Raw genomic sequence first — 18794 nt, 5'->3', positions numbered from 1 at the left:
TACATGTTGAAAATAACTTTTTTTTTCACTGAGGGAAACAGGCACGTAAGGAGCAATTCTTCTCTTGCAATCAAAGGTCTGTGCTGAGCCCTTAGGTACCACAGAGCATCTCTGGGACCCCCAGAACATAAGCAGCCAAATCTGTAACCCTTTTGTGAGTGCTGCACTTGCTTGCTCAGATCCTTTGAAGTCAATGGGGCTCTTCCCTGAATTGGTGGCTAATGATCAGAAGAAGGGCTGCAAGTTTATGTTCATATTGGGTCTGAGGGCATTCTCTCCAAAATAGGGATTTCACTAAGAGAGGTGCGATTAGGATTTGGATTTTGAGGGTATTCATAGATTTCATAGACATTAGGGCTGGAAGGGACCTCGGGAGATCATCGAGTCCAGCCCCCTGCCCAAAGGGCAGGAAGTCAGCTGGGGTCATAGGATCCCAGCAAGATAAGCATCCAATTTACTCTTGAAGGTGTTCAATGTAGGTGCTTGAACCACCTCCGCTGGCAGACTGTTCCAGACCTTGGGGGCTCGGACAGTAAAGAAATTCTTCCTTATGTCCAGCCTGAAACGGTCTTGCAGGAGTTTGTGACCATTTGACCTCGTCATCCCTTGGGGCGCTCTTGTGAACAAACGTTCCCCCAGATCCTGGTGGTCACCCCGATAAACTTATAGGTGGCCATCAGATCACCCGTGAGCCTGCGCTTTTCCAGGCTAAAGAGTCCCGTGGCTCTCAACCTGTCATCGTAAGATCTGTTTTCCTGACCTCTGATCATGTGCGTGGCTCTCCTCTGGACTCTCTCAAGCTTCTCCACATCCTTTTTGAATTGTGAAGCCCAAAACTGGACGCAGTACTCCAGCTGCGGCCTCACCAAGGCCAAGTACAAGGGGAGAATGACGTCCCGGGATTTGCTTGAGAAGCATCTATGGATGCACGCCAGCATTTTGGTCGCTTTACTAGCCGCAGCATCGCATTGCAGGCTCATGTTCATCTTGTGGTCAATGATGACCCCCAAGTCTCTTTCTTCTGTAGTGCTATCCAACGTAGCATTGCCCAGCCTATAAGGGTGCTGCAGGTTTTTCCTCCCAAGGTGGAGAACCTTGCATTTATCGATGTTAAGCACCATGAGGTTCTCGTCTGCCCATTTGCTGAGCTTGTCCAAGTCAGCCTGGATCACCCGCCTATCTTCTGGCATGGATGCTTTGCCCCAGAGTTTGGTGTCATCGGCGAACTTGGCCAGTCCACTCCTGACTCCAATGTCCACATCGTTAATGAAGATGTTGAACAGTATGGGTCCCAGGACAGAGCCTTGAGGGACCCCACTGGTCACAGGGCACCATGATGAGTGACTGCCATCAATCACAACCCTCTGGGTCCGACCATGAAGCCAATTTCCCAGCCAGCGGACCGTGGTGGAGCCAAGGCCACAACTGGGCAGTTTGGCCAAGAGGTGATCATGGGATACCAGATCAAAAGCTTTTTTGAAGTCAAGATATATGACATCACTCTCTTCTCCCTTGTCCAGGTGATAGGTCACCTGGTCATAGAAGGAAATGAGATTGGTCAAACAAGACCTACCCGCAACAAACCCATGCTGGCTGTCCCTTAGAATGTTAGCCTGGGCCAGTCCCTCAAGGATGGCCTCCTTAATAAACTTTTCTAGGATCTTCCCCAGGATAGAAGTCAGGCTAATGGGCCTGTAGTTAGCCAGATCCACTCTCCTCCCTTTCTTGAAGATCGGCACCACATTGGCCTTCTTCCAGTCTTCGGGCACTACACCAGAGCACCAGGAGTTTTCAAAGATCCGTGCCAGGGGCTGGGCTATGACGCCCGCCAGCTCCTTGAGTACCCTGGGGTGCAGATTGTCAGGGCCAGCTGACTTGAAGGTATCCAGCTTCTCAAGGTGTTCCTTCACGAGGTCAGCATTGATGGAGGGTAGGGGATCCCCCTCACCCAGATTTCCCTGTCCCATAGCAGGCATGGGCATCCCATGTGACTGATGAAAGACTGACGCAAAGTACCTGTTTAATAGGTTGGCTTTTTCCTGGGCGTCAGTTGTCAGTTGCCCCATCTGGTTTAGCAGGGGTCCAACATTGCCCTTGCTTTTCCTCCGGCTCCCCACATATCTGAAAAAGGACTTTTTGTTGTCCTTGATGCTTGAAGCTAGTTGGAGTTCAGTTGCAGCCTTGGCTTTCCTGGTTTGGTCCCTGCAGGACCGGACCAGCGCGGAGTAATCCTCCTTGGAGGTGAATCCCGTCCTCCATCCTTTGTAGGCTTTCCTTTTTAGCCACAGTAGGTCCGCTAGGTCTCTGGAGAGCCACGGGGGCTGCTGTGCCTTCTTGCTGCCTTTCCTCCGTGTTGGAATAGATTTAGCTTGTGCACTGAGGATCGCTTCCTTGAGAAGCAACCACTCTTCTTGCACTCCCATCTCCCTGGGGTCATGGTCCCTGAGGGCCTGACCGACTAGCCTCTTGAGCTTGTCAGAGTCGGCTTTTCTGAAGTCAAGGACTTCTGTGTTGCTGAATGACTTGCCAGCTTTACGGCGGATGGTGAAGGTGATCAGCTCGTGGTCGCTGTCACCCAACTTCCCATCAATCACTAGGTCGCCGATTAGGTCGTCCCCCGGAGCCAGTACCAGGTCAAGCAGCGCTTTGCCTCTCATTGGCCCATAGACTTCTTGAGTCAGGTAGAGGTCATCCACGCACGAGAGAAAGCTTTGGAAAAATAGTTACTGTGGGTCGTGACTCTGCAGGAGCTCCCTATTGGCTCAGGGTCAGCCCAAGCAGCTCTTTTTGGGCCTGGAGGAACCTTTGTTTTAGACAGTTTGACTTACCATTTAGGTAGTTAAAGAGACCTCGGCTTTAGGAAGACTGTCGCATAAACAGGCTCTGCCAAAAAAAATCAGTTTCAGTTCTCTGTAGCTCGCTACTGTCCTATGCTTACATGAACATATTGCATACATAGTGGGCAATGGTTGATCCTCTGGATCATTGTATATACGTAAGAGGACTTGTCAGATGCCTGATAAATCTTTTTGTGGCTGACAAGCCCAATTGGAGACCCACACAGCTTGTTACAAGTTTCACAGATCCATATGTTTAAATGTGAAAGAAGAAATCAGAATGCTTTGAGGCAAGATCCTAAACTGGGAAGTGATGTACAGACACTTTGCCCTGTCCTTGGAGGCCTGCACCAAGAGTGCCCTTCCCTCATGAAAATCTCATACCACTGTACATGGAGGATGGAATAGCAACTCAACCAGTGGGTGTCCTTGTCTCCTGCAGGGTAAGGGATCCGGTAGCTAGAGGGGCAGAATATGACATGGGTTGGGGGGGATTGCCAGTTGTTTTCCCCAACTCCAGAGGAGAAAAACTACTGACGTAAATACAGGTTCAGACTTCGTTAATTTCCCAGTTGAGCCCTTGAGTACAGTAGGCCAACTGCTTGCATTGAAAGGCTGAGTCATGCTGACAGGGAGGCCAGGGAGGGTTTTGGAGGAAGTGTGCAGTGTAGAGCACAGGAGGTCCTTGGACTTGAGTATGCCAAGGTCCTTGGACTTGAGTTGATCCCCCAGATCATGTCAAAATTTCCTCTTGGTTGGTTCCTTCCTAGAAGTCTTTCCAAGGGAGCGGACAATCTTGGTCTCTACTTTACAGGGAAGTTCTTTTGTCGTAAACACACAATCAGTGATCACTGCTGAGTGCATCTATGTGGCACTTTACTGTGGAGCTGACTAATTAGCTCCATAGTAAAACGTCTACATGTGCATCCCAATTAGGGTACAGTAAATTAATCAACTCCACCATAGAATAGTACCATCTAGGACAAGTACTATCCTACAGTGGAGTAGTCACATGTACCAAAATGCAAGTATAGATGGTGACGAGGGCTGGCTGGGGCACAAGGGTGCTACAGCACAGGGGCTGTCTGTCAGCTAACCTCCACACTGCAGCCCCTCCACAACAAGTTGAGCAAAGTCAGAGCAGTTCCAAACTGGCAGGCTGACCCCCCATGAAAGCCATGCCAGCCAGGGCTGTTCCACCCTGGCTCAGCATACTGCATCCTTGCGTGCACATGGAAACACTGCACCCCGAAGCATTAAACTCTGATGCATACTGCACTGGAGTTTGCGACATGCTCATTGCACGTGTAGATACACCCACTGCTTTCTATACCTGCTTACCTTGTTTAAATCAGCAAGGTGGTAGACTGCTTAAGCTGCTCCTACATATGAAAATCCCAGAGAATCAGGGAAGATAGAATGATGTGAAGACATTCTTCATAATGAACCTGCCAATAATATGCAGTGCGTTATTGAGAGAGATCCGTTCTCAGTGCCTCACTGCTTGTTTGGGGACATGCAACTTCACTGGCAGAAACTGTGTTCCAGCTGTAGGCTGTGACTTCCGGCTTCAGAGCTCTATTAAAGTATTTGGACCCATTGTCATGTCCCTAAGGTTGTTGGTTGTAGCCATGTTGGCCCAAGGGCATAGGCAGACAAGGTTCTTTGGGTAAATCTGATACTTTCTATTAGACGAACTAAATAGTTGGACAAATTGTTCTTTGCAAGCTTTTGGGCACAAACACCCTGTTTGTGTCCCTAACGCTCCTAAAGATCTTAAGGTTGATTAGAGTCATGGGGTGTGGATTATTGAGCCATTTGTGAGCCAAACTGTAGTGGAGTAGGGAGAGAATTTTTGGGGAGGGAGGAAAGCCTCAAAAAATGAAGAAAAGAGATAAAAGTTGTGAAAGAAATGTGAGGAGTGGAGGAGAGCTACAGATGTTTGAGAGGGGAAAGCAGTTCTAATTGTTATCACTGAAATCCAGATATCCTTATATTACATAAGTATGTACTATTAACTTTGTCCCAAGGTTGACCCCACTTTTAGATACTGTGTAGTGTATTAAAGAAAAAAAAGTATTAGCTAGAAAACAATAAATGTTTAGCAGTCTTGATAAAAAGACAAAATATACATAAGGTGTCATTTCATACTCTTCATGCTCTCAGTGCTGTGAAGGTTATTTAGAGCTGTGTTGCATACAGTTTCCATTTCCACATGCCTGCTGGGAATGATTCTTTGATTTCCATCCCTCCGGTTTCCATTTGAGTTTAATGTTCAAATGAACCTAATATCTCAAAGAGAAACTCTCTCACCCCCCAGTCAAAATATAATGTTGACAGAGTTTATCAGTTCCGTTTCCTGCTTCCTGAACTCATGAATGAATCTCTCTCAAATGATATTTTAAAACATTTTTATGTTCAACTGTGTTTTTAAAAGTTGATGGTGGGTTGCATGTATCCATGGTGTAACTTTGCTGACAGTTCAGGTTTGCACCTAAAATCAATTTAACAAATTTAGTTAGATCACCTTTAATCACAATTTGTACCTTTTTTCTTATCATAAAAAACACAAGTACAAAATGTGCTCTGCTTGACAGAATTTGCTCAGCAGACCCAGGAACACGTGGGCTATAATAACTGGATAGCATGCCCAGGGGTCTGTAATACCTAAAATGTTATTGGCAGAGCTGTAGGGTGACAAGTATGTACCGTTTGCATTCTCTCTGCCTGGCACTAGCCAATAAGCTTTTATTCAAATTCATTTTGAATAAGGACTGAATAAACTGATATCTTTTTCAGGTTTGACAGTGACTGCTGTAAAGGACTCTGGTGAATGGAATTTGGAAGCTGGAGCATTGGTGCTTGCAGATGGAGGTCTTTGCTGTATTGATGAGTTTAATAGTATCAAGGAACATGACAGAACAAGCATCCATGAAGCAATGGAGCAACAAACCATCAGTGTAGCTAAGGCAGGGTAAGGGACATGTAAAATCATACAATGAAACAACAAAGTAGATTTCCCCTGAATCCAAAATAAGATAAAAGCTAGAGCTAATTTTGCCATGGTGATCAATTTAAATATTACACATATTATATTGTACAGTTTTTGTTTTAAAAAATACTCACCAGCTAGACTTTTCAGAATTTCAAATAATGAAGTAGACATATAGATACATAAGAACACACAACACACATGGATCCCCTACACTATTTTTGTAGAACTCTTACCGCTGTGTAGAGAAAGCACACTTTTTAAATGACTGTTGTTTGTTCATCTTTTAATAGAACTGGTCTTAGCGATAGGATGAGGAAAAACACTCCCTCCACCCCATGCACATATGACAACTACTGAATAGCAGGTAGCAAATGAAGAGGAAAAGATTCTCAAGCTACTTACCTTTCTGTGGTTAAGGAGTGCCATGTAAGGGACTACTGGTCACTGGGGGTGCAGACAGAAGTGGAACTCCCACCTGTAACTCAGAACACCTTTTGTAAAGCATTCTGAGTTACAACCTTACCGCAGCCCAAACAGAAGTTCACTGTTGGCTCCAGGGAGAGGGGAATCTAGTTGGAACCTACAGCCAGGCTCTCTGCCAGTGCTTGCTGTTTTCAGAATTGGAGGTGGGGGAAGACAACAGAGGGAGCTCATTCTTGGCACTCCCCAGCTGGTGCTGAAGGGTGGGGTGGGTGAATTGGAGCCCTCCTCCCCACCCCCCCCATGTGGGGGGGGGCTGCAATACACCTAGCCCACCCTGCAAAGGGGCTGAAAAACCCCTAGACTAAACTCCCTCTGCTCCCTTTCCCCCCTCCCATTCTGAAAACAGGGACAAGCTGGGAGCTCCTCTCCCACAAGTTACAAAAGCCACTATGTTTTGTAACATCTTTATCTGATACCTTATGCAGTGAGGAGTCAGATGTGTATCAGCTGTTTTTGAAGCTGTTTGCAGCCATGCACTTGTGTTTGATCACAGCTATAAATTGAATTTTGTGGCCAGATCAGGCAAAAATTGTCACTTTGGTCTGCACCATGGGCTATAAAGAGGAACTGCTATATGTTACTTGTAGAAACTTGGATTCTTAATGTTTTGCTAAATAACCCTGCTGAGCTAAAAGATCTGACTACTCACAGAAGAGGGAGAGAAACTCAGGATTAGCGGAGTCCCCAGGGGGCGCAGAGGCACTGGACTCACCCCTCCGTTGAGACATTCAAAGAGAGGAGGATACTTTGCACCCAGTGATCTCAGTCCAGGAGAAGGGCTTCTTGGGAATTGTGGCTGCATGTAAGATAGAACAACCCTGGAAACTGAAATTACCTCAGAGACTAAATGCATGACTGTCTCCAGGGTTGCAGTAACACAAAGGTGGTTTTAAGTCCCTGTTGACCCTACTCTCTCAGACTTGCATTAAAAACTTTCTTACCCAGGCCTGGAAGTTAATCAGGTAGGGTTTATAAGGGAACCCATTTATAAAGGAGACTATACATAAACTGGTTTTGCAGAGCCTGCCATATGAGGCAGTGAGTTCTTCACATATGTGGAAAATGCCATTTTTTGATGAGATATGTAATTTTGTTGGAAGTGTGCACTTTGTTATTTTTTTGTAACGATATATGTCTATATATATATACACACACACACGCACACACACACACACACATACATACATACACACATAAAGTTATATATATCTATGCTCCTAGCCACACACCAAAAAGGAAAAACCTATTAGAATATATGCACCCGCGCACCCATACAAAGACCCACTGGTTTCCCGACCCTCTTACAAAATATCTACCTGTGCACCCACACGCAAGTCTGCTGGTCTCTCAGAATAGACACCACAGTCCCCTCATCCCCACCCCGGTTACAGGGTTACAAAACTCAGCTCATCCGTTGTCTGTGTCGCTGTCACTCCAACTCCCACTGGAGGACTTGCTGCTGCTGTTGCTGTTTCACAGATTTCATAGACATCAGGGCTGGAAGGGACCTCAGAAGATCATCGAGTCCAGCCCCCTGCCCAAAGGGAGGGAAGTTAGCAAGGGTCATAGAATCCCAGCAAGATAGACATCCAAATGTCTCTTGAATGCGTTCAAGGTAGGTTCTTGAACTACGTCCAGCGGCTGTCTATTCCAAACCTTAGGGGCTCTGACAGTAAAGAAGTTCTTCCTTATGTCCAGCCTGAAACGGTCATGGAGGAGTTTGTGACCAATCGATTTTGTCATCCCTTGCAGCGCTCTGGTGAACAGGCGTTCCCCCAGATCGTGATGAGCACCCCTGATAAACTTATAGGTGGCCACCAGATCACCCCTGAGCCTGTGCATTTCCAGGCTGAAGAGTCCCATAGCTCTCAGCCTCTCGTCATAAGGTCTATTTTCCTGACCTCTGATCATGCGCGTGGCTCTCCTCTGCACCCTCTCAAGCTTCTCCACATCCTTTTTGAATTGTGGAGTACTCCAGCTGCAGCCTCACCCAGGCTGAGTACAACAGGAGAATGACATCCTGGATTTTGCTTGAGAAGCATCTACGGATACAAGCCAGTGTTTTGCTTGCTTTACTAGCCGCAGCATCACATTGAAGGCTCATGTTCATCTTGTGGTCAATCATGATCCCCAAGTCCCTTTTGTCAGAAGTGCTAGCCAGTGTAACACTGCCAAGCCTATAAGCATGCTGTGGGTTTTTCCTTCCAAGTTGAAGAACCTTGCATTTTTCGGTGTCAAACACCATCCGGTTCTCATCTGCCCATTTCTTGAGCCTGTCGAGGTCAACCTGGATTGCCTTCCCATCCTCAGGTGTGGATGCTTTACTCCAAAGTTTGGTGTCATTGGTGAACTTGGCCAGTCCACTTCTGATGCCAATGTCCACATCGTTAATGAAGATGTTGAACAATATAGGCCCAAGGACAGAGCCTTTAGGGACCCCACTGGTCACAGCACACCATGACAATTGACTTCCGTCAACCACCGCTCTCTGGGTCCGAACACATAGCCAGTTCCCCAGCCAGCGGATCGTGAAGAAGCCAAGGCCACAGTTCGCCAGTTTTGCCAACAGATCGAAGGCTTTTTTAAAGTCATGATATATGATATCAATCTCTTCCCCCTTATCCAGGTGATAGGTCACCTGGTCATAAAAGGAAATAAGATTGATCAAGCAAGACCTACCTGCAACAGACGCATGCTGGCTATTCCTCAGGATTTTGCCCTCAGCCAGTCTGTTCAGAATGGTCTCTTTGATAATCTTTTCTAGGACCTTCCTTGGGTTAGAGGTCAGACTGATGGGCCTGTAGTTTGCTGGATCCACTTTCCTCCCCTTCTTGAAGATAGGCACCACATTGGCCTTCTTCCAGTCTTCGGGCACTACACCAGAGCGCCAGGAGTTTTCGAAGATCCGTGCCTGGGGCTGAGCTATGATGCTCGCCAGCTCCTTGCGTAGCCCAGAGTATATGCTGTCAGGGCTGGCTGATTTGAAGGTGTCCAGCCTCTCAAGGTGTTCCTTTACAAGGTCAGCATTGATGGAAGGTAAGGAATCTCCCTCATCCAGGCCTTCCTGTCCCGTAATGGGCAGGGGCGTCCCTTGGGACTGGTGAAAAACCAACGCAAAGTACCCATTTAGCAAGTTGGCTTTTTCACAGGCATCGGTTGTCAGATGTCCCATCTGGTTTAGCAGGGGTCCAATGTTGCCCTTGCTTTTCCTCCGGCTCCCCACATATCTAAAAAAGGACTTTTATTGTCCTTGATACTTGTAGCCAGTTGGAGTTCCATTGCAGCCTTGGCTTTCCTGGTTTGGTCTCTACAGGTCCAGACCAGTGTGAAATAATCCTCCTTGGAGGTGGATCCCATCCTCCATCCTTTGTAGGCCTTTCTTTTTAGATGCAGGAGGTTTGCTAGTTCCCTGGGGAGCCAAGGGGGCTGCTGTGCCCTTTTGCTGCCTTTCCTCCAAGATGGGATAGACTTTGCTTGTGCATCGAGGGTCACTCCCTTGAGGAGCAACCACACATCCTGAACTCCCCTCCCCTTTAGGGCCTCACTGACAAGCCTCCTGAGCTTGTCAAAGTCAACTTCCCTGAAGTCGAGGACTCCTATATTGCTGACTGAGTTGCCAGCTTTACAGCAGATAGTGAAGGTGATCAGCTCATGGTCACTGTCACCCAGCTTCCCTTCTATCATTAGGTCATTGATAAGGTCATCCCCCGTTGCCAGTATCAGGTTGAGCAGTGCTTTACCTCTCGTTGGCCTGTAGATTTTTTGGGTTAGATAGAGGTCATCCATGCATATGAAAAACTTTGTGATCATTCATATGTTGCTGAGTGCTCTTCCCATGAGATGTCCGTTTAGTTAAAGTCTCCCATGACAGCCATGCACTGGGAGCATGCAACCTCAGCCAATTCCCTGGTGAACTCCAGGTCAAGCTCTTGATCCTGGGTAGGAGGTCTGTAATAGACTCCCACCATTGTGTCCCCTGTGCTGTGTTCCCCACGGATTTTCACCCAGAGGGTCTCCAGTGCTGCTGCTGTCTTTGGATCCGATCATCTCTGCATCCTCTTCACTGTGACAGTCTTTCTCCCCACTGGGGAGAGGTTGGAAAATCCTGTGCCAAGTGTCTTTGCCAGGTGGCTTTGGCTGTGTTCTCTCAAACAGCCAGCACGAGAACCTGGTTTCTTACCAGTCATCCAGAATTCTCTTTCACTCATTTGTCATTGCTGAACACACCACATTCTCCTTGCTGCTGATATCTGTAACCTGGAAGTCCTCTTCAGTTCCTCCCTTTGCATCTAGCACATGCCCAAATTCTGCCAGTTTTTTCTCCATAGCATCTTTCAGGTGAAATCATTTCAGCCTGTCCACTCTTACAGAGCTTTTGTCCAGGCCCAAATCACTTCCTGTCTTGATTACTCTAAGTTCCCCTTCTTTGGAGCCCTGTCTCCCCATCCTCCCTCTGTTTAACACACAATGCTGTGGCTTAAATGGCATCTTCAGAGGGAGCCTGACACTTCAGTATTTTAACTGCTGACCATCCCTTTTCCACCCACTAGTTCAAGGTACTTGTCTTTTTCTTTACTCTTCCCCTTCTACTCTCCACCCATATCAAGCCCTTTTTCTTCCGGTTTTTTTTTTCTTTTTTCCTGCATCCCTGACTCTCTGCTATTGAAAACTGCGTTGACACCTCATTTATCTTCTTTTTTTTAATAACCAACCTAGGATGTTTTTTCCTCATTGAGTGCCCTTTTTGAGCTGAACTGGAAGGCCGTTACTCTTCTTCCATTTAAATTTCTCCTCAAGGGGTATTTCTTCCCCAAAGCCTACAAGAAATCAGCAAACTAATCGACTTATGTTATTCTGTTTATACCAGACATCATGCATTCTTCACTGTGTCATGTGTGGAACTTCTCTGAGTTGCTACCTTATCAGTGACAGAGTTCATGCATTTTTTAACAAAAGGCTTTTGATCCTGGCTATTAATGCTATCTATCTACCGACCTCTATTTTGGTTTAACTTGTGCCACATTTGAGGCTTTTAGCTCAGCTCATGGAATTTTTATCACACCTACAACTACATCTGCTTTGGCCAAGGTTAAGATCACCTTCCAGTGTGGAGTGGGTGCGCTTCAGTAGCGGTAACCATCCCTCAACAGACACTCAGCTGCCCACACTTTGGTGGCAAAAAAATGCAGATCAGCTATGCTGGGTTGTATCCCAGTACAGCTGATCTGCCTCACTGAGTGAAGCATGTTGCCTGTTGTCTTGCTCATGCTGCAGACAGGATAGCTGTGGGACAGCTGGTGACATAATCATCCAGGGTTTGAGGGGCCTGGTCCTACACACCCTGGGAATTCCTGGCCAGGATTGGGCCCCTCAAACCCTGGGACTGCCTGCCCACCTTTCCCTGCTTACCTTGACCTGCCTCTGGAATTTCTGGAGTGTGCCTCAGTAAGTAGAAAAGCCCTGACTTTGCCCCTTTACCGAGGCATGCCCCAAAAAATCCCAAGGCCGTGTCTAGGTAAGTGGGGAAACTCTGACTTTCTCCGCTTACTAAGATGTGCCCAGGACATCCTGGAGATGCATCTCAGTAAGATGGGAAAGTTGGGCAGGCACTCCCAGGGCTTGAGGGCTTTGACCCTACCTGGGAGTTCCCAGGGTGGGCAGGAGCAAGCCCCTGAGGCAGCTCCCTGGGGTGCCAGGACAGACACAAAACAAATAGATTTCCACTGCTAAATAGTGTCGCAGATTCATGATGGCCATTATTTGTGGCATGACAAGGGGCATGGACTTCTGTTTGCTTGGCCTTCGTGCTGCCATAAAAATGTTTGCCAAATGCCAAAAATTTAATGGCAGCACAAAGGCAGCATCTGTTTCCACCCTTAATGCAGCAAACGTAGCAGAGCCAGTCCTTACATTTCTGGCTATTATGCGTATCTTCCAGATGTACGTTAATTTCTGTTTCAGCTTGAAAATGGACTGAAAAGTAGCTGTAAGTATGATGAAAACAGTCCCATTCACCTGAAGAAGAACATACTGCATTCAAAAGCTTGTCTAGGTCCATCACAACCCTGAAGTTGGTCCAATAAAAAGACATAACTTGGAAAAATCCTTGCTTCTTGCCCATTCAGCTTAGACGCCCAGGAATGACAACTTCATCATCAGGCTTGTTAACCCCTTCACTACAGAAGGATGCAGTAAACCTGCTTTTCCCACAACTCTGAGCTACCTTCCATGCTTTTTAAGCTATGCTGCCCAGCATCCTCTTTGACAGCTTCTCACAGGCAGCAGTGGGTTTGCTGTCTGTCAAAAAAAAATCCTTAAAAAATATCTGTTTAGGAGCAGAGTAGAATAAAATTAAATTCAGTATTATGCATAAGACGAGGGTACATTTCCATTCATTTCTGTATTTAATTCAATGTGGGCAATTCCAGTTGGGCACAATAACTTGCTTTGCTGCTCTTGGTGGGCAAGCTAGTGGAGGCCTGCTTCAGCTCCTTCCAGAATAGGTAGGCTAGTGTTTTCTGTCCCACAACTCCATGCTCCAGTCTCTGAAAATGGCTGGAGAGGAAAGGAGTGCCAGGCTCCTTACCACTGGTCTTGTCTTGTGTGGGTAGGAGGAGGAAGTCAAACTAAAAAATGTCACTCTTCCAGATGACTGTTTATTAATATGTCAGCCAAACACTGAAAACTATTTTTAGATTAAATGTGGTTTTTTTCTCCAATGTTATGACTGTATATTTAATTTTTTGTATGAGCATTTTTAATCAGGCAGGACCATGCAATATCTCCAGTATACTTGCTAATGTAGTTCTCACCCACAGTACACTGGCAAGACTTAGAAGTGTACCATGACAATTCTTCTTACCCAGCAGGGCAGATAACTACTTCCCAGGTTCTTTTACTATGATAGTGATTTGAACTTGCTATGGTTTGGTCCATCCTATTCTGTAAAATATGTTTCAACTGGATCCTTTGACAAAGTTGCTTTGGTTTTGTGGACAGAACCTTTAAACACAGTTTTGTTGCAAATGTATGTAAGATCTCAGTCTCTGACTTACAGCAGAACTCTTGTGTAGTGTACCATAAATAAGAAAGCTAAGATTCTTGGTTCTATATGTTAAATCTGTAGACAGGCAACAGTTGGCCTGGAGCTGACTGGAAATAGCTCAGTGATAACCAAATTTAGAATATGTTTTTTTGCTGCCTATATTGAAAGGATTATACTGTGAGTGCTGGGACAAAAGCAACTCACTGCAACCAAAGCCAGGCACAAGGAGATCATAAGTAATGGTGAAAACAATTTATTTCACTGAAAAATATATAGTTACCCTCTACCAGTTTTTTTATACCACAATATGTAAAAGCACAGAATCATTGAAAATTAGGGTTGGAAGGGACCTCAGGAGGTCATCTGATCTAACCCCTTGGTCAAAGCAGGACCATCGCCAACTAAATCATTTCAGCCAGGGCTTTGTCTAACAGGGTCTTAAAAACTGCTAAGGATAGAGAGAGGCACAACCTTTCTGAGTAACCTGTTCCAGTGTTTTACTTCACTCTTAATAAGAATTTTTTTCCTAATACCTAACCTAAATTTCCCTTGCTACAACTTGAGACTATTACTCCTTGTTCTGTCATTTGCCACCACTGAGAACAGTCTAGCTCCATCCCTTTCTATTGAAATATTTCTGTGCAAATACCTTTTTCCATTGATTTATCTGTTCAACAAGAATCCTCAGGAAGGCAAAAATGCTTAGTTACTGTTGAGAAATTATGGGCCACATCCTCTCCGGTGGTAAATCATTATAGCTCCATGTAAGTCAAGAAAGCTGTACCAATTTGAGAACCATCTGAGAACCTAGCTCAATATATATAAAAATAACTCAGTGGAGTTTCACCCACTGCTGTCGTATAGCTGTGTGCACTGTTTCCACCTAATTGTCATCCTCCAACTGAAAGATGCTCTGTATATAACATACACATCATACATAGACACGTCATACATAGATATATCATGTAGTACTTTGGCATTCTTCAGAAAAAAATGTGCACGATAAAAATAAAATATGAAATAATTTACTAAAAATGATTTCATATAGCTAACTGAATTTACTAGTAATGTACATCATCTTTTTCTTTAGCTTAGTGTGCAAGCTTAATACAAGAACCACTATATTGGCAGCGACAAATCCCAAAGGCCATTATGACCCTAACGAATCAGTGTCCATCAATATAGCCCTGGGCAGTCCCCTCCTGAGCAGATTTGACTTGGTCTTAGTATTGCTAGATACAAGAAATGAAGAATGGGATCGCATAATTTCTTCCTTCATATTAGAAAATAAAGGTAAGAGAAGTCTTTGTACATATATGAAGTTTCTTCTGCATATAGACCTTTCCCAAATGTTCTGCTGCCCTATTTGGAAGAACCATTTCTCCAGCTTAAAGGGCAGTTCCAGTTCAGTACTATTTAATCCTCAATTTTTGTTGGGAATGTCATGAAGGTGCCATTTGTGTTGGTGGTTTGTGAAGTGCTTGCTTTTTCACTAGGAAAAATATAGAGACCACGAAACTGATTAGTTAGTGTCAAGATAGGCTGTGAGCAATGTATTCTTGTTTCTGATCATTTGTAAAAGATTTTAGTCTGGGCTGGTTAGTAGGCTAAACCTTTCTACCTTAATCCATGATGTGCAGGTTCTATAGTGTTACAGTTAGGCCCACTTCCAGCATAAAACCTGGTTGATGCGATTCAGCCAGACTTTACTTCTGAGGTATCAATGCTGCACTGTGGTCATAGTATCATAGTACTTAAAGTCTGAAAGGACCTAAACAGATCATCAGGTCCAACCCCTGCCCCAGGCAGGAACAGGTGCCAGGATCATATCACTGCAGTCAAACATCTGTCCAGCCTCCTCTTGAAGACCCCCAACGTAGAAGAGAGTACCACCTCACTTGGGGGCCCATTCCAGAGCCTGGCAGCCCTAACTGTAAACTAATGTCTCCTGATGTCCAGCCTAAACCTTCTCTCTAACAATTTGTGACCATTATTCCTAGTAACCCTGGGTGGTGCCCGAGGGAACAGAGCCTCCCCCAGTTCCTGCTGGTCCCCCTTGGAGAGTTTGTAAATGGCCACCAGATCCCCTCTCAGCCTTCTGTTGTAGAGGCTGAACAGGTTCAAGCCCTTTAGCCTCTCTTCATAGGGCCTGTCCTGCTGCCCCTTAACCATGTGAATGGCCCTCCTCTGAACCCTTTCATTGTTAGCTACATCCCTCTTGAAGTGCAGTGCCCAGAACTGGACACAGTACTCCAACTGCAGCCTGGCCAGTGCTGCATAGAGGGGAAGGATCACCTCCCTGGACCTGTTTGTGATGCATCTATAGATGCGCGACAAGGTGCGGTTAGCTTTGTTGACTCCAGGATGAACATGAGCCGCCAATGCAAGGAAGCCATCAGTAATGACTCCAAGATCCCTTTCTCCGACTGTGTTGACAAGAAGGGTGTTCCCTAGCCAATACGTATGTTGCTGGTTCCTTCTCCCTAGATGCAGTACCTTGCACTTGTCTGTGTTGAATGGTCCTCTACTCCCTTTCTGCACTTGGCTATTATTGCTGTCTTCTCTTTGGGGAAAAGAAAGCAGTGCGACCTAATTCTCATCCTGGCCCTCTCCATCTATTCCAGGCACCCAGCTGACACTCCCAATTATGGTTCTGGGCAGGTTCTGTAAATGGGGATGGAGCTCAGGGAACGCTGCTGGCCCTCTTCTGCCCAGTATACATCTGTGCAAAATGTTTTTGCAGTTTGGCAGCTATTGTTTAATAAGGCCAACTGTCTTGAGCCTCGAGCTCCCCCTGGCTGCTGCAGGGGGCTGGTGCAGAGCTAGCAGGGGCAGAAGCAAGTGGCTGCCATAAGCAGCAAATCTGCTCCCAAGAATCTGCATGTGTAGATGCCTATCCGGGTCAGTTTATTCTAGAGTAATTACTGTAGAATAAACTGATCCCACATTATTTTCATGTGTAGATGCACCCAATGAACTTGATCTTGCTTCTTTTGAAATTAATGTAAGCTTTGCCATAGATCTTTAGTAAGAGTGAGATTGGGCTGAAACACAGGGACATTACAAAACTGGATTAAACAACTGGAAAAACAGGTGGGTAGAACATAATAAACCCCATTGGACTTCAGCCAAATCCTAGACAGACTAAGACATTGGCACTACTTTTATGCAGCAAAATGTAATGAAATATCTTTTTCCATTGAATTACCTGTTCAACAGGAATCCAGTGAAGGCAATCTGTGTGTGTTACTTTTGGAGTTACTAACTGGGCACCTTTTCTTCAGGATATCCAAGCAGATCAGATAAACTCTGGAGCATGGAAAAGATGAAAACCTACTTCTGCCTTATAAAGAGTCTACAGCCAAAATTGTCTGATGAGAGCAACTTGATTCTAATGCGTTATTACCAGATGCAGCGGCAAAGTGACAGCAGAAATGCTGCCCGAACTACCATTCGCTTATTAGAGAGTTTGATACGCTTAGCAGAAGGTGAGGCCTTGGCAATGGTTCTTTTTCATCCTGATGGTTAACATATAAAAATAAAACAGAAAATGGACACTTAAGAAGTGCAGTTATAGCCCATGAGCTGAGTAACAACTTTCCCTCTCAGCTAAGAATGAATGAACCCTATAGATTTTGGGCTTTTTAACCTACATGTTTTGTATGCTTTTCATCTTTAGCACTACAACACTAGTTTGAATGTTGTTATTTTCGCATAATCTCCACCCTGAAAAACATTTAAACCATTGCAAGAAGTGAAGCTGGAGGGCGGGAAGGGCTCTTTAAGTTATATATCTTTATTAAAGCACATTTAATGTGTGCAGTCTTGCAGTCCCATTCAGACTGAGGGATTATTTATTGATTAAGGGGTCAAGAAAAAACAATAGATTTGGCCTTTGATGTCCTATAATTTTACCAAAAATACTGGTTCTTTTAATTAGTTTTAAGTCCCAAGAATTTGGTTCACATCATGTAATAAATGCAACAGAAATTTACTGTAAAATCAAAATTTTAGTTTGTATAATTACAGAATCACAAAATCATAAAAAATTATGGTTGGAAAAGACCTCAGGAGGTCATCTAGTCCAACCCCCTGTTCAAAACAAACCCATCCCAAGCTAGAGTAAATCCCGGCTAAAGCTTTGTCTGGAATGGCTTTGTAATGGTGGCATAGGAAAAGGAAGTGGGAGAAGAAGAAAGTTAATATGGGAAAATGCTGAAGCATTATTAAGGTTGTGACAAACCAAACAAAGGAAGGAAATGCAAAGTGTAGATTACACCTTAAGTCAACTCTTTTCTACAAAGATAAGTTAATTGTTAGTGGAAGGGAAGGGGTTGGCACTTGTGTCACTGTCAGTCCATAAAGACACAGGTGAATGTTTTATGCCACTCTTATTGCCATGGTATCTGAACACAGTTCAATAGTTAAATGTAGCACTGTGCTTTTTTTGTTCAAATTTATTCAAACTGTCTTTGAATCTTTAAGCCAGAAGGCAGACCACCCATCTTACTAAAAGAATAAGGTGCCCCTGCAGACATTACTGACACTGAAATCAAAGAGGAATACCTTAAATTCATCCATTACACAGGTGTTCGCAGAATTAGAGGCTAAATTAATTTTCCTCTTGCAAATCCAAAAAAAACCTTTTCGGTAACATTTGCTTTCCATTTCCATTGATTTTGTCAGCTCATGCTCGGCTGATGTTCAGGGACACTGTGACTTTAGAAGATGCTATAACAGTAGTCTCAGTGATGGAATCATCTATGCAGGTAAGTGTTCTTATAAAATTAATAGTGTTGTACTTTTATCTTTTTAAGGAAAGTATTAGAAATATATGAATACTATCCATCTTGGGGACAAGCTGTTTTTGTATTCAAACCATGAAATAGATTTCATAGATTTCATGGACATTAGGGCTGGAAGGGACCTCGGAAGATCATCGAGTCCAGCCCCCTGCCCAAGGGGCAGGAAGTCAGCTGGGGTCATAGGATCCCAGCAAGGTAAGCATCCAATTTACTCTTGAAGGTGTTCAATGTAGGTGCTTGAACCACCTCTGATGGTAGGCTGTTCCAGACCTTGGGGGCTCGGACGGTAAAGAAATTCTTCCTTATGTCCAGCCTGAAACGGTCTCGCAGGAGTTTATGACTATTCGACCTCATCATCCCTTGGGGCGCTCTTGTGAACAAACGTTCCCCCAGATCCTGGTGGTCACCCCTGATAAACTTATAGGTGGCCATCAGATCACCCCTGAGCCTACACTTTTCCAGGCTAAAGAGTCCCATGTCTCTCAGCCTATCATCGTGAGATCTGTTTTCCTGACCTCTGATCATGCGTGTGGCCCTTCTCTGACTCTCTCAAGATTCTCCACATCCTTTCTGAATTGTGGAGCCCAAAACTGGACGCAGTACTCCAGCTGCGGCCTCACCAAGGCCGA

At 45.1% G+C, this 18794-nt stretch overlaps 1 protein-coding gene across 3 annotated transcripts in view; it reads left to right on the top strand.

Moving 5' to 3' along the window:
* The window catches only part of MCM9 (minichromosome maintenance 9 homologous recombination repair factor), a 72560-nt gene that overhangs the window by 41285 nt on the left and 12481 nt on the right, over window positions 1–18794 (top strand). For all 3 annotated transcript variants that reach the window (XM_090038603.1, XM_090038611.1, XM_090038619.1), the window contains exons 8-11: window positions 5637–5811; window positions 14451–14653; window positions 16645–16848; window positions 18047–18129. In XM_090038603.1, coding sequence (XP_089894729.1) covers window positions 5637–5811; window positions 14451–14653; window positions 16645–16848; window positions 18047–18129 — 665 coding nt within the window. The remainder of the gene's footprint in view (window positions 1–5636; window positions 5812–14450; window positions 14654–16644; window positions 16849–18046; window positions 18130–18794) is intronic.

The sequence above is a fragment of the Crocodylus siamensis genome, chromosome 1 (assembly GCF_052110815.1).
Source record: "Crocodylus siamensis isolate JL-2025a chromosome 1, ASM5211081v1, whole genome shotgun sequence".
NCBI classification, from domain to species: domain Eukaryota; kingdom Metazoa; phylum Chordata; order Crocodylia; family Crocodylidae; genus Crocodylus; species Crocodylus siamensis.
This window is presented reverse-complemented; position numbering and strand designations above follow the sequence as displayed.